The sequence below is a fragment of the Rhipicephalus sanguineus genome, chromosome 10, assembly GCF_013339695.2.
Source record: "Rhipicephalus sanguineus isolate Rsan-2018 chromosome 10, BIME_Rsan_1.4, whole genome shotgun sequence".
Lineage (NCBI taxonomy): Eukaryota > Metazoa > Arthropoda > Arachnida > Ixodida > Ixodidae > Rhipicephalus > Rhipicephalus sanguineus.
Genome location: NC_051185.1, coordinates 107,510,824 through 107,533,408, shown reverse-complemented (window position 1 = coordinate 107,533,408; position 22,585 = coordinate 107,510,824). Strand labels below are relative to the sequence as shown.

Genomic DNA, 22,585 nt, shown 5'->3' with positions numbered 1-22,585 from the left:
CAAAGTGCTTTTTTTTTGTTCAATTCGCCTCATCGTATTTATATCCGCATTTTCACATTTATCGCTTCTTAGTATTTCCAGTTGTTGTTTTGTTTTACTTCTGTCGTCCATGTTTCAACAAACAAAATATGACTTCTAAATCAAGGATTTTCTTTTAGAACTATCAGGCTTTTGGCCAATTCTTCATTGTGGGTATGGGCCACAAATACAAGGATCTACTCTCCCCTACTAAGGCACCTTCGTCTCATCAACGTAAAACAAAAAAGAGGAAAAAAAACGAGAAACAACCAAGTGGCCAGACACAGGTAGAGATCAGATGATGGTGACGATGACCCCTTCCTGATGGCGCTCACCCACATAGGGAAATGGGCCAAGAACCGTGTGGCAGGATGATGCTTAAGTTAAAGACCTATGAATATGAATGAAGCTGGAATCATAGATTAAAAATAAAACATCGAATGAAAATGCCTAACAAGCAAGCGGTCAGACTATCAACTGAGCTTTCTGACGGAAATAATGACGGATTTGAAACCGAAAATCTAAACAGAGAAAAATAGACTGACACGGTAATATTTTTGTTTCGCCTATGTAATATAATGCAGTAGAGCAGACATCCCTGTGGCTGTAACCTAATGAAGTGCCGCTGAATAATACAATTATTGAAAAATTTAATGCTTATCCCAACTTCGGAAGTGGAACCGCAAGGTGTCTTTTTCTGTGATTAGAATGGCGGCGACAAAATAAAAAGCAATGCTCTATTGTTTCAATTTCGTTGCAAAACATGCATAACGGAGACGTCTTGAGTCTTGCTTTATGTAAGTAATAATTCAATTGTGGAATTCTACAGCGGAATCTGGCGTAAGAAACTTCTCACTGGCGAGATAAACACCACTGTTTATTCAAGCAATATGTTAGATGTGCGAAGTCTTTAAATTTGCCCACTGAGTATTTACCTATTTCACTTTGCAAACAAGCATTTCTGAACCTTAAAGCTGTCGCGTAAGCCGTACCTCGTAAAATCGGGATGAGTGGTCCACTCATGGATATTGTTGATAATGAGTCCGCCATTTCGTTCAAATATAATTCATGGTGGCCTGGTATCCATAGCCACTGAACGTTTTGTAAGTTTTCTGGTATTAGATTACAAAACATACCATATTTAGTGTTGAATTTGTCGCCGTCGAAAGTGCAGTACATACTGAGAGAGAATCTCATTATCACTGCTGTTGATTCGCCTGAGGGAAGTTTGCGTAGTGCTAGAACAATTGCCAATAATTCTGCAATGAACAGAGGGGTATAATCTAAGAGTCTAACCGAAAATCACCAGTGAAGAGAAGGAGAGAAGATGCCAACCTCAGCCTTTTCCTTTGATACAGATGCATCAGTCGCAATTAGATTGCTTATTTTCAAATGAGCTAGATAATCTTCTGACTGACCGAAATGGCATTTCTTTCATATTAGAAAGGAAAATATCGTCTATGTTTTCTGTGACGGTTTGAAATGAAAATACCTGTTGAGCCAATGTGTGTAATTTTTACATTCAGTGGTTCTAGCAGCGCCTGTACAAATGTAATCTGTCGGTTGTGTAACCATTGTGTTTTAAAGAATAAGCTCGGCTTTAATTAATACGTAAAATGATCGTCTCTGAGGCGGAAGCGGATTGTATGTCTTCAAGAATGTTTGAAACAGTAAGTATTTTGAATCTATTTATCAAAGATGGTAGTCGCGCTTCCATATACAAACTTTGTTTGTAACAAACTTCGGATGTCCAAGGCACAAACGCATAGCTTCCCTTTCAAATAGGCACCGGGCGGCCGTCGTAAGGCGCCAGCTACGCCTCTCCCGAAAAGCGCCCCAAGCGGCGGCAGGGACAGCACTGGCATGTGAAGCAGACGACGCGGAGCAGGCTCTGCTACTGTCGGCACGTATTCGAAGAGAAGCGCGGCGTTTCTTTTTGAGCAATTCGAAGCTGCATGCTGTTGCGTTTGTCGCCGAGAGGCAAAGAGAAGCGACAGCAACAGTGTTCTTTTGAACAATACACGAAACGTTCGACTCTCGGACATGTGTTCAGACAACGGGGCCCGTCGTCGGGCTTCAGGCAGACTCCCGCGCAGTCATTTGCGGTCGTGGACGCGTTTAATGGCCGCCAAGTCATCTAGAAAGGACGACACGGTGTCCCTCTCATGTCCACACCGATGAAACAGACAGACAAAGAACTTTATTTGGTCCTGAGAAGACGAATGCCCCGTCAGGGGGTAACGTCCGCGGGCCGCACCCACGATGGAGCTGGGAGGCTGAGACTCTCGGCGACTTCGCGGGCTCTCTGGACAGCCCTGAGCTGCTCTTCCTTGGCGGAGCTAGTGAGAAGTCGGAGCCAGTCTTCCTCCGTGGAGGGAGACCCTGAGCCACTGCGCAAGTCGTGGCACTGCCACAGCATGTGCTGAAGAGTGCACCTGGGATGTCCGCAACGCGGACAGCCCGGGCTGATGTCTTCTATGAATTTAGATTGTATAAACGGAGACGGATACGTCGCCGTCTGTAGCATTCGCAAGGTGATTGCCTGTGGTCTGTTTAGGTCTCGGTGTAAAAGCGGAAACTTCCGACGACCCAGTTGGTAGTGCTTACACACCTCGTTAAATGTGAGGAGAGGGTCCCGTTGCCACTGTCCTCTCTCGGCCTCCGAGTGCCCACTTCCGGCGCGGCGGGTGGGACCTCGCGCCTGGAAGTGTGCAAGTTCGTTGGCGTTAGGGATGGCTTCATGAGTATCACTGCCCACGTGACCGGGGAACCAGATTAGGTGCTTTTTGCCCTGTCCAAGGTGCAGCAGAGAGAACGCGAGCGGCTTCTTTGCATACCGAGCCTTTCATGAACGCTCTGGTGGCAGTTCGCGAGTCTGTGAATATGGTGGAACGCTTCGTTGTGGCCATGGCGATGGCCACCGCCACCTGTTCGGCTTTATCCGCGTCCGTGTTTTTTTAATCGTAAGCGATGTCAGCAGCTCCCCCCGAAGCGACGTAGCCGCTGAAACAAAGTGATTTGAAGCTGCGTATTGCGCAGCGTCAACGAAGGCGACGTTGTCCTCAATATTAGCCGCTCTGCTGAGAAGGGCCCTGGCCCTCGCTTTGCGTCTGCCGTAATTGTATTGAGGGTGCATGTTTCTGGGTATCTGAGATACCGAATACATTTCCCTAATTTTGACGGGAATTGTGCACTCCCTTTGTCTAGTGATGCTGGAACGTATACCAATATATGCTAGTAACTGTCTGCCGGCCTCCGTGGAAGCTAGTCTTACAACTTGTGCCACCTGTTGCGCCTCTACTAGTTCTCTAAAGGTGTTGTGAACGCCGAGCTCCAAGAGCCTTTCGGTACTGGTGCTTTGTGGGAGACCCAGTACCTTTTTTATGCTTTTGCGAATGATTGATTCCAGTCCAGCCTCGTCCCTTCTGGTCCACTTGTGGGCCAGGGCTATGTAATTGATGTGGCTTATCAGGAAGGCGTGGAAGAGTCGGCGAAGGTTCTCTTCACATAGCCCCCCTCGTTTGTTGGCCACCCTCGTGATTAATTTTGTCATAGAATCTGCTTTGGTTGCTATGCGCTCTAAGGTGTAGGCGTTACTGCCATCCTCCTCCAAGAACATACCAAGGATTCGAACTCTGCGTACGACCGGTATAACGGATCCGTTCGCTGTGGTTATAGAAATATCAGGAAATGCCCCTTTCCTTGCACCGACTGTGGGTCGGCATAGTAGCAGTTCAGATTTCTTAGCCGATAAGCAGAGTCCTGCATTGTTAAGAAAATCCTGAACGACTCTGATCGCTGTTTGCAATAACTCTTCGATCTGCCCATCGCTACCTCCCTCGCACCAGAGTGTGAGGTCGTCGGCATAGAAGGCGTGACCGAGACCTTCAATCTCGGCCAGACTGCAGGAGAGAGCTCTCAGGGATAAATTAAATAAGAACGGGGAGAGTACTGCCCCTTGGGGAGAGTACTGCCCCTCTGGGTCCGAGATCAATTGTTCTCGAGCCCATAGCTCCAAGGCGAATGGTGGCTTTTCTGTCCTTAAGAAAGGAGCTTACATACTTGTAGAAATGTTCTCCTAGACCTGCTTCTTTAATTGAATCAAGTATGTGAGAGTGTTTGACCTTGTCGAAGGCCTTTTCCAGGTCGAGTGCCAGAACGGCTCTGGTGTCTCTGGTGGCCTTGTCAATGATTTTGTGTTTTAGAAGGAGCATTACGTCTTGTGTGGACATGGATGGCCGGAATCCAATTTGATTAAATGAAAGAAGATTCCTTTCTTCTGCAAATTTAGTGACCCTATTGAGGATGACGTGCTCAGCAACCTTCCCCACACACGAAGTTAGTGAAATTGGCCTTAGTGAGCCAAGCTCCAAGGGTTTCCCCGGCTTCGGGATAAGGATTACGGTGGCGATGCGCCATTCCTGTGGTACCTCGCCAGTGTCCCATACCTCGTTGATTTTATTCGTGAGAACCTCGATGTCCGCGTCATCCAAATTCTTTAAAAGTTTGTTAGTGATCCCATCGGGACCCGGTGCTTATCTGCCATACAGTTCGTGGAGTACCTCTCGCACCTCCGCGCACGTGAAGGGGGAGCCCAGAGGGTCCGTCCCGTTTTCTTGTGTCGCAGGGGGTAGTCATTTTGTGAGCCAGGTTCGATACAAAGATATCTCGAAGCCAGCTCGTCTGTAATTTGTGTCTCGGTCATGCCCGAGGTTTTTAAGCCGTGGATAAGTCTGTCGATTGTGAGCTGCTGATTGGCTTTGGATTGTTTGTCCCCAAGTAGATGCTTGAGGATGTTCCATTTCGCTCCGCTCCTCATTTGCCCATCGACGGCATTGCATACTTCGTCCCATTGCTGCCGAGCAAGCGTTTCGCTATGCTCATCTATTTGTCTGTTAAGTTCAGCGATCCTTTTGCGTAAGCGTCGGTTTAGTTTTTGCGTTTTCCATTGAGCCTGGAGCGCGTTTTTGGCTTCTAGCAGGTGTGCTAATCTACTATCCATGCGCTCGACTTCCCTGTCCGTCTCCACTTCCTTTGTGGAAGCCGAAACGTCTTCTTTGAGACGAGTGAATAATTCCTCCAACGAGCTGTATTTAGTCGCATCTTGCTTTCTGATATTCCTAAAGAGGTCCCAGTCCGTGACTAAATTTTCGGAGCGGCGGTGATGAGACTCTTATCACGAGGCTACTAATGTAGTGATCACTGCTGAGATTTTCCTGTAAATTGGTCCATACGGGTTCCTCCGCATTTCTAACCATGATCAGGTCTGGCGTGGTATCCCTGCTCACTGAGTTTCCAATTCTGGTGGGGTATTTCGGATCGGTGACTAAGGTGAGGCCACAAGCTGCGATCTGTGCCGCGAGGGCCTTACCCTTGGTTGTATCTTTGATGTAGCCCCAATCTTGGTGGTGTGCGTTAAAGTCACCTGCTATTATGAGTGGACGATCGCCTGCAATTTTGCAAACTTTCTGGAAAAGAGCATGAAACGTCTGCCTTCTGTCGGCTGGGGAGCTGTACACGTTTAGAATAAAAACGGATTGTTTGAGTTGAGCGTTTGGGATGAGTTCGATCATGATGTGTTCAACCTTTAAGTCCGGCCTAACATCATGACGTAAATAGGCAAGATTCTTCGAGACAAGTGTCGCTACTCCCCTTTTACCCTCCGAAAAGTGAGCTTCTGTGCGATAGTCGCGAAGAGCGACAACATCGGTAAGCGTTTCCTGGAGGAGGATGACTGACGGCTTTTCGATAGCAGAGCTAAGTAGTTGTTGTAAGACTGCCTTCCTTTTGCGGAAGCTGACACAGTTCCATTGCCAGAGGACTAGATTACGTGCGTTGGCCATTTTACTGACGCGGTGGGGGCGTACCAAGCAGCGCGCGCTGCCTGTCGGATTCTAAAATTTGGAGCCTCGTGGTGTGCTCCGTCAGTTGGAGCTTGATGGGGCTAATTTCGGAAATTATGTCCGTTCTTACCTTGTCAAGCAGTTCTGATATGTCTGACACGTGAAGCGTCTCGTCGTCCATGGGTTCGGGGCCCGCCCTGCGTTTAGCGCCTCTGTTAAGAGACGCAGCGGCGGCGGTAGCTCGGCCACCAGACGCGCGTTCTCTATGCTGCATTTCTTGCAGTAGTGATTTAATTTCAGATAATTCTTTTCGAAGAGACGCATTTTCACGCTCCAGTGATTGTATTTTGTCTAGCGTTTTCTGTGGCAGTGGCTGTTGTTGCGCGGGGGCACGGGTCTCACCTGTTTTGGCTGCCTTGTCCGCCCAGGTAGGCTGCGAGTTGATCCGAATCCGGGATCTGCTCCTGGATCTCGATCTAGAGCGTTCCGGGGTGGCGTTCCTGGAAGCCTCCGCAGTTGGCGTTTCGGTGGAAGCGGGGATTCCCAGACCTCCAGCGTTGGCTGCGTTGCTCGTTGCGTTCTTCTTGCCGCTTTTCCGCCTTCTTCTACGGCTTCGTCTTACGACGTAGGGGACTGGATACCTGTTTTTGCAGGTTCGGTCGCCGGTGAGGTGAGCGTCTCCGCAGAGCGCGCACTTCGGTTGCACGCATTCATGTTCGTTTGTGGTAATCAAAGTTCCGCACAGGTCACACACTTTTTCGGTCGGTCTGGGGCACACGTCTTGCCTGTGGCCGACTCGGCCGCAGTTGCGGCAAGTGTCTATTTGCCTCTTGTACAGCGTGCAGCGTACCATGTTGGGGCCGCAGCGGACATAGTTTGGCACTTTCATGCCGTTGAACAGTGCAATCACGGTAGTCGACTCTTTTACGCGCCTGACTCCGAGCACCATCGGTTTTTCGGTGTGACAAAAAGACTTTGCAACGCAGCTTCAGGCAGATTGGCATCGATGCCTCTGACCACATCTCTACAGGTATTTCCGGAGGTGTAATCTAAGCCGTGATAGGGTGCCTTTTATCCGCCAAGATTATCTCCTGCACTGTGGAGTATGCATTGGCGTTCGATTCGGAGGGTGTGCTTATAACGAAGATATTCTGCATAGTATTCGAACACACAATATCATCCTCGGCTGCCGCGGGGGGCAGCCTGGCAGCCATTAAAATGGCTTGCGTGACTTTAAGCTGACTGCATTTGCGCACATCCAACCCTCCCCCCAGGCGGACGACCACTCGAAAGTATAATTTGGGCAGGCACGGTAGCCTGGAGGTTGCGGCAACCTTTCTTAGTTGGCCGGCGTTTCTGGCGCCAACGCGGGCTCCACTGTGCCCTGCCGTGCGCGTCTCGTTCTCGAGGCGGGTTTATCCGCGTTCCGTTTTCTGTGAGCGGTAATCCAGCCGTTGGACTCGGCTTCCTCTTGGGAGATTTGCTCACCTTCTACCATTGCCTCGTGAGGCATGGCCGTCTTGGGGTCGGCCGAACGAGCGGCCGCACCTACCCGCCTTTCCGCCCTTTGGCGGAGCCGGTGTCGTGCTAAGCCTAAACAGGCTTAACCCTCGGTGTCGGAGAAAGGACCCACAAAAGAGGTTTCCGTGGACCTACCGTGATAAACGCGGTATCCAGCTGCTCCTTGTAACTTCCCGGAGTTTTCCAGTAGAAATTTGGAGGGAAAGCACACATTGGACCTAGTAGATCAACGTCGGTAGGCGGAGCTGAAGCAGACACGTCCGCAAGCCACGCCGCCACCTAGTGGACCTCCCACACCGATGAGCGCTGTCGGAACATCAAACGTAGGGTGCCTTGATGCGCGTTTTGTTGCGCGTTTTGTACACATCGAGGCACACTAATCAAACGAGTCAGCTTCTTTGCGTGGTGCTGTGCTTGTAGGCGTTTGTTTTCGTTCTGAGACGGACCAGAGGGCGCACGATGCCTCCTCCCTTTCGGGACTGCAAATGAGGCAGGCCCGATTGGCGACACGATGTAAAATCAGCATTTTTGCATTTTAACTGCCGAACTCGCCGTTCCTCATTATTGTCTGAAGGGCCCCTGGCGCGAAGGCGAGTCCTGACAGCTCAAGTGCACTCATGGCGCTGCCAGTTTTTTTGCGCTGCAGTTTCAAAGACTTGACCAGCTGGCGTACGCGTTTTCGTGCGTCTGCTCTAGAGAAGGGTCTCCGCTTGCACGAAGCAGGTCACGTGCACGACATCACGGAATATAAAGGCGACAACGAGTGCAAACAGCGTTGCAAGTGAGCCCCGCAGACGAAGCTTAACGCGATAAGCTACGATGTGAAGCTAGATGTAAGTAGCACCATTTTTATTTTTTAAATGCGAAGCATTTCTTAGCGAACCCTAGGCACTTTTATCGTTTCTATCTAGGTATCTGTTTATCTAGCCGCCTACGTCTGGGTGCTCTCGTGATCTCCTCCTTAACTTGGTGTAGACCAAAATTGGCATGGGAGGGTAAGCGTATTTGACTAATATGACTCTCTGCTCATGACATGAATAAAGTGAAAATCCTGTCGCGTACGTCGTCAAACCCTTCCATCCAGGCACGTGTAGCACATACCCGTTTACCACGGGCATCGGTGGACGGGTATGCGCCACAGGTGATTGACAGTTTATATCTACCCAGGAACGGCGATAACAGACATTGGTAATTAAAATGCGAATGCGAGAGCGTTAAGAAAAACCGACAACGTCAGCGTTGACCCGACGAATGCAGAGAATAAAAATTAGGATCCCAGCAGGAATCGAACCCAATGGTTCTGCGTGGCAGTCAGGTATTCTACCACAGAGCCACGCCAGGTCTAGAACCTGCTTTGGAAAAACACCCTATGCAGGCGTAATGTCGGTGCAACGTCAGTTGTGGTTGTGGTGCTGGCTATCTAATTTTATAACAAAGCAATAAACACTGCATATGTACTCCTATGATACAGGCGTCATGTCAGGTTAACGTCTGTGGTCCCAGTGTTTGCCCTGCTTTTATAGCAGTGTAATAAACGTTACATTTGTAATCCTATATGATTCAGCAAGCTATATTCAAGCGTTTCTCGACCCCAGAGGAATACGCAAATGAAAGTTACGTATGATGTTCACATAATCGCACCGTAAAGTGCACTTCACTGCGAAAATACTGACGTATGTGCTGTAACGTGGGTGCTGACGTTGCGTCAGACCACAAGTTACCCTTTGAACGCCAGTGTAGTTGACGTGCCTGGTAAGACCACAATGTGTACACAACTACTGCACTTACAAAAACACGTCGATCCACCTCGTAAGGCTTGGCTCAACACAAAAAAAATGCAGTATAGAACTATCGCTGACTGCTTCGCATGAAACCGATTCCCACAAGGCGTGGGATCTGCCGAATATTTAATACCTTGTTATTCTGTCTACACGTTAACATTGTCTCCCAACATTTGAAAAGGATACCCTACGTCTCCTATTCGATTTTCGGCTTTCTTTACGCAATGCTTGGCCGATCGCATATGTTGTTCCTCCGGTGTACATCTTGCAAACTCCTGTTCCCGTTTTGCTTTCCTTTCCTTTTCGATGCGTCGCCGATTTTAATATTTCAACAGCTATCTTCAGTCTATGTATTTCATGTAGCTTGACGCAACAAGGGCCTGTCGTTGGCGGCCGGTGCGCGAAAAAGGCCGTCGGCGACGGCGATTGCAGACGGGAACCGATGGAACTAGATCTACTGCCCAGGTTTATCCATGTTTGCAAAGCTGTTTCTGAAGCCTATAGCGCCGCCTGTCTGCTCGGGCTTGGTTCCCGGGGCCTTTCGGCAACGCAGGACACAAGCGACGAGAGCACAATGAAGCGCAGCCAACATCCAACACCGCGTCCCCGCAGCAAGCTCCTGCTCCTTTCTGGCACCCACATGCCGTTAGTTCCGCGCCTCCACGGAAAGAGGCGCCACCAGTCCAAACTCGCCCCGCGCCCGGTGCCTATAGTACCAAAGGTCTCATTTTTATAAGTTGCGCAGCCAGAAAATAAAACGCACCCGAATTGCACGATAGGTCGCACACACAGTTTACAAATTATATCAACGTATTCTTTCTCAACTCCCTTCTACGGTTTCCGAGCTTCCGTAGCCACCCCATTGCTCGTGTTTCATGAGAGTAGACTTCTTCAATGTGACTTCTCCCATTTAATGTTTCGTTACATATGATGCCCAAATATTTAAGAGAATCTACCTGGGGAATGAGCTCTTGACGATAAATCAGCGAGATGTTAACAGGCTCCTTAAAGAGAACGCGAGAAGCACGCTTTTCTTGACATTCAACGTCATATGAATATTTTGAAGCCTTGGTTCTAGAGTATTTTATATAATTTTGTAATGTCTGATAGGAATGAGTGCAGATCATTATTTGCCACGAAGAAAGCAATATCATCTCCGTACACATATAATTGAATATCTTGATGGAGCGGAATGGAACTTAAGAGTATATTAAACAAAACGGGCGACACCCCCTGTGGTACGCCCCGATTCGGCCTCCTAGATGAGCAACCATCTTTAAAACAATAAAATTCCTTTTCTCTTAAAAACTCTGAAAGGCACGCTGTTATGTTGTTTGGAAACCGATAATTTTTCATCTGTTTAATTAGTATCGAATGGTCAACCTTATCTCTTAGCTCGAGCGTCTCGAGACATCCGATGCTCTTCTTCTTTTGCCCGCTTAATTACTCTGCAATCATCGCCACCGAAATTAAGAATAACAATAAAACAAATAAACAACACTAAATAGAACAAAATTTGAAAATAAAGTAAGAAATCAATATTAAGTATACAACTAAAGCATTGCATGTAACTACAATTCGTCCCACCGAAGCAGACAAAATAAAAAGGACGCAATTCGCACTGTGTGACGCTTGGTTGTTATTTTACTCTTCTACCACGCTATATCACATATGTTAACGCCGTTCTTTGCCTCACAGGACACCTGTATGGTGTCTTTTAGAACGAAAGCTCTTATGAGATCACAATAACAGCCGATTTTGGTGGCGTAATTGCCCGCTGCCGCCGCCGGTGTCTGTAACCTCTATCGAGCAAAATAAGAAAAAAAAACGAAATCAGAAAAAAATACTCTACTCCAGGAGCAGATAACATTTGAACGCGGGCACTCAGCGTAGCAGCCGAGCATTCTACCTCAGAGCCACGCCAGCTCTTGAAAGTCTCCGCAAAAAGACACTATACAGGTGTCATGGGGGGAAGAAATCGTGTTAACATATGTAATATAGCGTGGTAGAAGAGTAATATAACAACCAGGCGTCACACAATACGCACTGCGTAACGAGAGGGTTGTTGAATGCTTCGAACACATTACGAAAAGCTCAGCCCTCGTCATCAGCCACAGCATCTACGAAGTGCACCTAACGCCTTACAGACGTGTGGCGGGCACCACACTTCTCTGCAGAATGACGAATAATGGCATAGTGGGTGATTCGCTACTCCAGCCAAATTATGATGATTTATAGCGTATTGGGTACGAAGCAATGTTTAGTGCAAAGTACTACGAGGGCCAGGAAGTACTACGAGACAGGAAGAGAGCAGAGTGGGTCAGGGAACAAACGGGGGTTAATGACATCATAGTTGAAATCAAGAAGAAGAAATGGATATGGGCAGGGCACGTAGCACGTCGGCAGGATAACCGGTGGTCATTAAGGGTAACTGACTGGATTCCAAGAGATGGCAAACGCGTGAGGGGGAGACAGAAAATTAGGTGGGTAGATGAGATTAAGAAGTTTGCAGGTATTACGTGGCAGCAGAAAGCACAGGACCGGGTTGATTGGCGGAACATGGGAGAGGCCTTTGCCCTGCAGTGGGCGTAGACAGGCTGATGATGATGATGATGATGATGATGATGATGATGACTACGAGGGCCAGAAGGGAGGACACAACCTTCCCGTCCTCATGTTACTTTGCGCTAAATATCGCTTCAGGTCTTACCAACAAGACCGAATTTCTCCCCTTGTGGATTGGGTACCTTGCAAGCGTACTTGCATTAGTTGCCCCATGAGAATCTACAAAGGGCTCTAGAAAGACCGCTCTTCCAGCTTTCGCTGTGACTGGGATTCGTGTTCCGAGCAGGCCTGGCGATTCTTTCTTTTTTTTTTGCGAAGGAGTTTCAAGCACCGGCGTGGATCTGTGGTGGAATACTCGACTACCCATGTAGAGCGCCTTGGTTCCAATCCCGCTTGATTACGGATATTTTTTTCTCGCTGCGCGTGACAGCGGTTACGGACACCGGCAGCAGCGGCCGGCGGTGTACAACTACGCCACCCAAATCGGCTGCTGTTGTGACCTCATAACAGTTTTCACAGTGAAATAAATAAGTACTTCAAAATATAAGAAAAAAGCTCACAGGGTCCCCTATCAATTCGCCTCAATTCGCATCAATTCGAAGATCACGCGATCGAATTCCGGCCGCGGCGGCCACATCTTCGATGGAAGCGAAAATGCTTGAGCTCCGTGTACTTAGGTTAAGGTGTACGTTAAAGAACCCCGGGAGGTCGAAATTTCTGGAGCTCTCCACTACGGCGTCCCTCATAATCGTGTCATAGTTTTAGAACGTTAAACCCCCCCAAATAATAACACGAAAGTGTTTTATGCCGGGGTCCACCAAGTACATCCGTTACGGATATGACGTTGATAAAATGGACGCCAACGGTTGAGAAAGAAAAAAAAACAAGAAAAAGATGCGCCTCTGGGAATTGAACTCACAATTTTGCGGCCGCGACGGTAAGCGCCCGACGCTCAACTGACTAAGCTAGTAAAGTGAAGCTTTGGGCTAGTTGGTTTTGCATTAGGAAATAGTAACAGCGCGAAATTCTACACAGGGACAGACAAGAGAAGCAACTCAGACAAGCGCTGACTTTCACTCTGCTTTCGTTGTAAGCATGGAGGACAAATACACGTCGATTTAATTCAATTCAGGGGAGAATAAGTGCGGCGTTTCTTGCGCAGGAGGCAGCGACTGGCGTTGTCATACCATGACACCAGGGTCTTCTAGGGTCGAAAATATTCGTCAAACCGCTTTTGCATTGGAGTGCTCCATGACTTTCGCGACGTAAGTTAAAGGGACCACTCGGAAAAATTTTTCTGATTGTGGTGAAAATGAGAAGATCATTCGTCACATCGGCGGCAACGAGCATGATTTTGCCCCATAATAAAGGAATTATATTTTTAATTTGATGTTGAAGATCGTGAAAGAATGACCGATAGCGTAACCCAACAGCGATGTGGTCAATCTACTGGTAGGGCAAGAAATTCTCGCAGGTAGACTCATTTTGCTTAAAAACAAAGATGTATAACTTGAAATTGTATTTTACGCGCTTGAAGCAGCTTTTGGTTGCGTCAGAGAGTCATTTTTTTGCTTTTTTTTCTCACGCATACAGAAAGGCGCCCGGTGGCGCTGCTTGCGGCGCCGTCTTCGATTTCGTCTGCTTCAACTCATGCGCTATGCCATGCGACTCTCCGCGCCGGTCGTACTGTGCCGCTGTATTGTTGTTAGGATGTCTCACATGTGCTGCGCTGTGAAGGCGTGCATTAATTCTTTTTGATGAATCGACTTGGCTTGGATTGCGGCAGCAGTGCTAAAATGAACGCATAGACTGGGATTACAGCAAAACAAGTGTTCTGTATCGTATACTAAGGCTTCATTTAACCGCTAGCGCGCTGAAAACGACTGTTACATTTATTACAATAGTGTTCAGCGAAAATAAAGTAATCGTACAGAAATCACATGCGCTTTCGGTTTTAATTTTTACCGGCACTACAATCGTCATCACGTCCACCACCCAGTGTTGTGGGCATGTTTCACACCAATAGAAGAAAACCGAACGCAGATCGAAAAATTCTGTTTTAAAAATTTCTACTCACTTTCCAGAGAAACCGCTGCAAGGTTGGGCACCTCCGACGGTACGCTTTCTATTGCCGTAGAAAACAGAAAGCGCTGAAGGACGGTAGACGGTCCCTTTATTAAACAAAAGAGTGCGATTCTATGAAATCAATCAGTTGGTAGTGCTTTTATTCTGCAGCACGTCTACCACGGCATAACATAAAGCTATTGGTTGTTGTTCAGCGACGAAGGCATCATAAGGGAGATAACTTGTTGAGGCCTCGTCGACGCAGATGCCAAGTCACAGAGTCAACTCGGGAATAGGCGGATGCCTTGGGTGTACCCGCTCATCGAGGCCGCCCAACACCCGTACGTGGTACACGAAGAACTCAAACAGGTACATCCCTTCGGGCTTCGTGTAGTGGATGGCCACAGCCGTGTCGCTGCAGCAGTTCCAGCCCTGCGCACAGTTCAAGCGCTGTGATTAATACTACTGAAGCATACGCAGACTAATTGCGAGTCTGCACTGTGACCGTTCATTCTCTAAATATCCGTCAGTTCGGCTTGACCTGCGCAATTGCGTCCTAGGCATGCCCCAGCGAGCGCACTGCGAGAATCTGCTCTTGCTTTCTCTCCTGCACATAAACACGGCGTTGCGGATTCTACGATACACAGCTCGTCAATAAACTATTGCACATCGATTTACTTTGGAAGTAAAATTAATATACAGTTATAACTGGGGTGTTGTAGGCGACTGTTCGAAGCACAATAACTATGAGTCTTCAGCTTCACGTTAAACTCGGCTAAAGGAGGCCGCCCTGAAACAAAACTTGAAATTTTCTGAATTCCCTCACCCGTGCGTTTGCGCGTATGCAAGTGCATACCATCGCATGTGCTCCCGGAGCGAAAGGTCTCTCAGACACGGCCTTCACAGCAAATTCGAATTTCTCTTTTGTCGATGCGCTGCCTTTATAAATTAATGTGGAGGTGCGTATGTCGAAAAATGGTTCTAAAGGCTGAAAATTTAATAGAAGGCACCTTCTTATCCTAAGCGAGAATTCAGTGAAGCTCTCGTCTTGGGAACTTTCACCCTAGCAGGTACACGCTCATTAACTGAAGTAACAGAGACGCGGAATCGTTCTGCATCCACATCGCACATACATTTAATTGATCGTGTGGACATACTGGACCGCTAGGATGTCCTGTACTGAGTAGCAACAGCCCCAAATGCCGATAGTGTGTGATTATTTATGAAACTATGTTCTGGTTACGTCAGAGGCTGCTCGGTCGTCTCATTTTGTGCATCTAAAGGTGAGATGCCTACGTGCCACCAGTGGTGCTCAACAGGTCAGGGTTGACAGGCACCTGGAATCCGTAAGTTTCGTCTAGTAGCCAAGCAGAGAACCTTACTATACGCCTCTAAAGACCATCTAAATCACCACGCGCGAACGCACGGGGACCATGGATGCCAGAACAGCACCACAACGGCAGCGCCAATGGCGCTCAAGCGTCCGCATAACAGCTATTGCTTACGAGCCGGTGGTTCTTCTGCAGTGCCCAAACATTTACACAGCATACCTCTTTTGCGAGGTGTATTTACAGCGGCTGATTTTCAGAAGTGCTCTGATTTGTCATCCACGAAACTTCTTGGCGCTATATGTAACCAAACGATGCAAACCAAGCCTCCGTGCACCCCAGTTGAGGAAACTGACACAGGCGTAAGTAAAAGGGTAAGTCATCGCGCAGTGCTTTGAAATACGCTACCGAAACACATACGCCAACATGTCCAGGAATTAGGATGGATGGATGGATGCTATGAGCGTCCCCTTTATAACGGGACGGTGACATGTCTGCCACCAGGATCGAAGAAAAAAAAAAAGAAAAAAGAAAAAAAATCTTTGTTTCATGTTGGCCTAATACCTTATCTACATTGATTAAATCTATGTTATTCTACCAAAAAAATATAAATTCACGGTCCATCTCTTTGCCTCTTAAGGCAGAATGACCTTATTTTTCCCCATTATTTATTTTTGTACTTTATCTCTACTTTTCTGCCACAAATACTCTAACCGTCTCTTACTTATTTCTATCGCGGACGTGTTCAGGGACATGTCGGAACAGCGCCTCTAGCGGCCGCCTCTGCAAACATGCGCATTTTCTATTGGAGAGCGTCATTTTTCGCGAATAGCTAACCATAGAAGCAATCTTTAAAAGATATTCCCGAGGAAATAAGTTCCATGCGCTTATCCCGACATCTCACGGAAGTAGTACGATTACTTACGGCCGAAAACCCGTTCCAAATTGTGGGCGAAGTTTGAAGTATGGGAGTTTACGTTCCAATTTTGTAGGCTTTTCTGGCCACTAAAAAGCGATTTGCGATAAAACTCGTTCATCGATTGGCATATTCCCGGGGATTTATCAAATTCAATGATCCAGCATTCTGCTGGTTGCAGCAGCAGAAGCTCTAGCAATGGCAAAAAAATTGTTCCAAAATAGCAGTTTTCACAAGGGGGCGCTGAATTCATAGTAGTAGATATGAATAAACCTGACTTTCGTCTCTTGTAGCGCGCCGAAGTGATAGCCGAGCGCGTTGCGACGCAAACGCTTTTTTTTCCTTGTAATGGGGCGCCTTCCCTCGCCCTGTTTGCAACCTGGCTCCGTCGTACGGCGCTGACGCACAAAAAAGTCGGCGCTCGCCCACGATAGTTAAAGATTTGGCCGGCTGTACATTCTTTTCAGTTGAGCTTGTTGCGCGACGGTGGTGCAGTAATAGCATTCTGCTGCCGAGCACGAAGGTGGGGGTTACATTCCCCGAAGCTGCATAAGCATCACGGCAGAACAATGCAATGCAGTGGCGCAGCCAGGGGGTCGCACACCGCCACCCCCCCCCCCCCCCGAAATTTCAATTTCTTTTGACATGGCATAGAGAGCATGAAATGACACTCGACCACATCTGCCTGCCCGTCCCCCACTTCAGATCAAGGAGGTGTCGCCCCCCCCTCCCCTTCCCCCAAAAAAACAATGTCTGCCTACACTCCTGCTAGTGTGTTCATCCAAAGTGGTATAAAACAAAGTTAAGTATTGCGCAAATGAGGTCAAAACGTTTTACTGCCTTCCTTTTTATGTAGACCAGGGGTCTCAAATTCACCTCAGCTAGCGCGCCTCTGTCACAAAATTTAGTCCAGCAAGGGTCAGAAAAGAAGTAAGACTGGAGGGAGGGGGGGCAGTAGTTTGTACACAATGCCAGCGCCTTTCCCATATCTCATGTATGGGTCCTTTGAGAAGGGAACTTGCTGTCTGAATTAGTAACATATCGATACTGGTCTCCAGAATAAGCAAAATCTGGACGCCGATTCTGAATGCGCAGCTCTTGTTTTGCAGCTATGTTTCCAGACATCCTGCTCGAGGATGTCTGGAAACATAGCTCGAGCAGGATGCTCGAGACCACTAAATTCTGTGTCGCTTATGAGTATACTTATTAAAGAAATAAAATAAAATATGGAAGGAACACAGTCCGGCCGTTAGCCAAAGATCCGCGGGCCTCATGCGGTCTGCGGGTTGCGTGTTTCAGAACTCTGATGTAGATCATGTAAAGCTATGGCAATTCGAATTGCACATATATGTCAATAAATATCAATCGATGTGCCGCAAACACTTATAACTGCAGCGCCGCAGACGTTCTTGAGCAATCGCGCCAATTTCGTTCACCATCGTATTCTACGCGCTCGCAGTTTCTACATTGTTTACTTATCCTCGACTACTTAGGTCGTCGGCATACGTACCAGCCGCACAGGGTACTTGGCGTATTTCCAAATCCACCAGTGGTACGGAAGCGTATCCTGCCAGAAATAGCGTTCGACGTGCAGCGGGAAGAACCGGTCTCGACCCAGGGCGTCACGAGTGTCACCGGGCGGGACTCCGACGTGCATGAGGCAGCGGCCCAGCTCGGCGTCCTCGCTTCCCGCCCCGTCGGCTCGGCACTTGCCCTGCATCATGCCTTGCTCGACAACGCGCCGCAGCGCCTCGCGGCTGAGCACATAACCCGCGCCGCCACTCATGTATCCTTTGGGCACGATTGTCCGGAACGGATAGCCGAAGTAGAGCGCCTGAGATGGGTCCTTGTCCAACAAGAAGTACCTGAAGCGGCCAAGTTTCCTCTAAATAAGCGATTTCTTGTTTTTTCTTTACAGCGAAACTGTCTATGGCTGAGACCAGAAAAAGGATGTCTCCGAGATGTTGACAAAAACACACCAACCGCGCGGCGCGGCCTCGCCATCTCTCGGAGGTGGCGCGAGACCGCGCGTTTTTTGCGCCGCCTTCGTGAGAGGGCGTGACCAGGCTCGCGCGCACCTTGAGCTCCCGCGGTAACAAAAAAAAAACTTGTGTAGCAATTGGTGTAGTTTGAAATCCTGCGCTAAGTGCAGCTACACTACTGTGAACCCTGAGGAAGTGCGTGGGAATCGTTGGGTGCCCGCGCATGTCGCCCGGGCACCACGCGATACCCGCTTTTAGTGTTCCCACTGATCCATTTACCAAACCGCCGATGACGTCAATGTTTGAGTAAGTAGGTACGGTGTCCCTGCACGAATAGAATCTCGTTAGGTGTGCGTCATGCGCGTTACCTTTTGGTGCGCTTTATCGACCTTCTCCTTGTTACGGCCGTTGAGATACAGGTCGTCTGCAGCCAGTTTCGTAAGGCTGTTTCCCCCTGAAGATGTAGCGACGAAGCGCCGGAGAAGCGCCGGTGGGAGGAGCAATCACGCGCTTGGCGAGGAGGCGGCGCCCTTTCTTTCGTGGAGCGCGTGTCAGCCGCAGGTTTCCGAAGCGTTTATAGCGATTTTAAGTTATTGCGATTACTTCTTGGTTAACCATTTCTGCTAATTATAATATTTTAGACCTTGTTCGTTTATCGTAGCCCTGTTTTGAGCATTGCTAGCCTTGTCTTAAGTCCGTATTGAGCACTCCATTGTGAGCGTGATCACACCACATGATATCTAAGGACGACAAGCTGCGCCCCTATAGTGCATCGCACTTAACACGCGAGTCCAATCGATGCCATCGTGCCAGAAAATGACTGATGAAGATTGGTACAGTGTACCAGAATATTCGCAATGTCCATAGACTATCGCGCCGCCAAGCGGAATTCAGGAGCGTCCTCTCGAGGAGGGTTAGTAGACGACAAGATGGCAGCACTACACAGTCGCTCCCTTGTTCGGATGTGCTATAGCCTCAGTGTTAACGCGTTGGCAAGAAAGGAACACTACGACTTTGCATGTTCCCTGCATCAGTGAACAAACCGGCCCTCCGCGACACGAGAAATCTCATTCGTTCTTGCGAGACGCGAAGTTTTCGTGAAAATACGTGGCAACTCGCGCTTTCTATGCTAGCCCAGAGCGTACACAACTATCAGCTTCGCGAGGCTTTCTGTAGCCACGTAGGTTAGTTAAATGTTATCGTCCGACATATTCAGTTGAAGCTCACCCTGTTTTACTTGCTTATAGCATTGGTCAGTGTTTCTTGTAGTGCATGAATCCCATAACACTGTACGCGGGAGGTCGCGCGGGCTCGCGATGTGCTCTTGTATAACTGAGCGATCTCAAATTGGCGAAACATTAAAATAGGGCCTCTATCCTTTGTCAGCAAAGCGCTGTTACGAATCGCGCGAGCGACGTTTCAATCCTTCGAGGACGCGTCTGCTCGACGCCTTTCGTGGAGCGAACGCTTTCCATCCACGCCGTCCTTCGCCATTGTATTGGGTTTCATAGCCACCGCTGCGCCGCTTGTTTTTCTACGTTTGTTGATAGGTGGCAGCACACTGCAAGCCATTTGCTTGTTGACCGGTCTGAGAGCAAAATGTTCTCCACGCGGAGTGGTCGTAGTCGTTTGGCGGAGGAAATTCTTCAGGTTGCTTTCGGCAGTGATGTTGAAAGAAACCATCTTGACGACGAGGATTTTTCACTGGACGTAGAAGACTGTGAAAGCACCGAGAGTGACAGTGACGATGAACCACCAGCTGCTCACGAGGAGCGAGTTGCACTTCACGTCCCCTCGTGCGTTAATGTTCTTTCACGCTCGTAAGTCACTTCGATTATATTTATAGTATAATATCCTTGAGCGAGATCAAAATAAAGGCATAGTTCCGCTTGTGCATTGCATGTATCACTATTATTGTGGATATTATGGAGCGCCGCATACCGCCAACACGCTCGAGCTCGACCAGCGAAGCGAGATGGTTAGAGCGACGGAACGTGCAGTCACGGCCACAATCCACGCCTCTCGGCTAATTTCTTCGACGTTGCGAAAAGCATACGTGTGCATTCTTTTCGATATTCATGTTTCGATCGTGCTGATCGAACCTGCAACATGCGAGTGAAGTGAATTGCACACGGCTAGAGTCTCAGCATGGCTGTGACACAAGCGATACTGAATGGTATGTTAAATGCTTGTGTTCCGTTGAAGACGTAACTCCGCGTTCCAGACTGCGCAAGTAATGACGACGGCGTATTACCTATGTTTGCAAACCATCACCACGTTAAACGTGTGGTCCCGTGCAGCAGCGATGGCGCTACTCGCTGGCGGCATACTACTGCAGCAAATCCGTCAGGCAGGCTCGGTACGTACTACCTCTGAGTGCCGTTCAGCTCATACGTCAATTCTAGTTCATGCAGTTTTATGTAGCACGTACAGGATCTGGCGAAGCATGCACGGTAACGGAGCTGAAATATAACCTTTCACACCGCAGCAAATAATTAGGTGGCGAGTACTTAGCACTTTCCATAGTTCGGGAAAGTATTTTAGTCTCATATCCATTTAAGCGCAGCTCATGACTTCATCCGGTGAAAGTGGCACGGGCCGTACGTCCGCACGTCCTATCTGTTCCTATGCTAACAAACGGGTTGACCCCCCTCCTGGCGCCATCTTGAAAAGCACGGCGCGCCACCTATAGTTCGTGGGCATTGCGAATAGTGGGTAGTCGTTTCAGGTTGCGCCCGCGAGCGACGCTTCTCACTCTGACGGCACGAAATGGCGGCAGCAGAGCATGGGCTGCACGGCCTCGCGGTACGTGCTGGAATGCAGCGTGGAATCGTCGCTTTGCATGCCCCGTAAATAGTTACCTCTGTCCACTAGAATTTCCTGGCTACGTAACGTAAATTTCCTGGATACGTAACGTAAATGTGGTAGCGGCTTGTGAAATCGTCCAGCATGCTATGATGCGATCGTGCGAATTGGCCTACTGCTAGGTATACATGGTGTGCCCCAAATTAACCCAGTTATATTCCTTGTCCAAAAGCGCGTAATACGTTAAACGATCATGAACTTACGCAGGAAACGTAACGCAACGTGATGAGCGTTAGCGCACTGGTCCTCGGGAGTTCTCAAAATGAACGGTTAAGCAATACTTGCCATGCACGACAGTGCCATCGCAACACCTAGACCAGACCTCGCCGATACACATACATAAATTTTCTGCACAGCCTCCGGGATCGGTCCGTCGGTTGCACCGGTTGCACTGCCGCCGGGATGGACGATGTCCACTGATGACGTCGTCATGACGCCACAATCTGAAGTCATGATGACGTCATTGCGTGACGACATCGCTTGCTCGTTGGAGGTCACGTGTTGTGTTTTTTTTCTGTTCGTGGACGGGCGTGGAAGGTCGGCGCAAGTGCGTAGTTTACAGCTACGCTGTAAAAATTTTGCAGTGTTCCGAAAAATGTGAGAAGTTCGTGTTAGACCTAAACATGAAGGTTACGCAAATCCGCTTTCAGTGGAAGATTCAAGGTGCCTTTGAGAGGGGAAGCGGCGTATTCTGGCCAGACGCCTCCCTCTCACAGCAAGAAATTTCAGGAGGCGGGTTGTCAAGTGTAATGAAGAAAGGTCGGGAGTTGCTAATGGAATAAAAGTAAATATGAATGCGAAGACAAGTCAGGGGCAGCGGTAGTTTTAACACGACCTAGGGTTAGGGGAGTGAGGTTAAGGGTTTACTTTACTTTCAGAAACACCAGGATTCAACGCGGATGGACTCGACAGCTGGCGAGCAGTCGAAATAAGAAAAAAAAACATTTACAGTATAGGTCGAATAAAGGTACTTAAGGGCACAGGGTAAGCCCTTACGTCCCATGCATTTCTGGCCACCTTGAGGCACCGCTTTCTCAGTGACTAAAAGGGATATCCACGTAATACATATATCATTTTCGTTCAAATTTCTCCCCATTTTACCTGTCCTACATTTATTAAGGTCTGACTAATGTTAGAATTTCGGTAATTGTTTTATCACGAGGACCCCGATTTTGAGTTAATTTGCATCTTTGAAAATTTAACACAGAGGCTGTAAAGTGCATAACTTCAATTCTGGCTCAGTAGCTGTATGCATTTATGCGAAATACAAGGAAATATAATCAACTGGTTATATTGGAATACGTAGGAAATAACGGTACTTAGGTAATAAAAAACATGGTCTCGAGAGGATCGAGTGTAAAGTTAGAAAACAGCCGAAAAGCGAACATACTTTGCCACAAACACCGTTCAACTATTTTATTTAGCAGCTACAAACTTGGTAATCATTGCCAAAGTCAATTTTTCACTTTCGAGCCTGTCGTCTTGCTTGCCTCGCTTCTTTTGTGAGCTGTCACGCAACACTATCCGTGATGTATCGTCGATTATTGTGGTGAACTTTTTCCGAAAATTGACAGTATGTTGGCCAGGCTTCAATCCTAATTATTTCAGAATTTTGGCTCGTGCGATACTGCCTTCGTTAAACGAAAGAACAACATCCAACGTCCCACTGCTTAAGACTATAAAGCCTAAACAAAGACAGCAA

General features: G+C 48.2%; 1 protein-coding gene across 1 annotated transcript; it reads right to left on the bottom strand.

Annotated features, from left to right (window-relative positions):
* Positions 1-13,951: 13,951 nt before the first annotated feature.
* LOC119406638 (glycoprotein-N-acetylgalactosamine 3-beta-galactosyltransferase 1) lies at positions 13,952-20,862 on the bottom strand. Its single transcript, XM_037673370.2, has 3 exons — positions 20,774-20,862; positions 17,547-17,901; positions 13,952-14,224 (listed from the first exon to the last, which is right to left on the bottom strand). Exons 1-3 carry the CDS (start codon positions 20,860-20,862, stop codon positions 14,066-14,068), a joined length of 603 nt encoding a protein of 200 aa, XP_037529298.1. The 3' UTR covers positions 13,952-14,065.
* Positions 20,863-22,585: the final 1,723 nt, after the last annotated feature.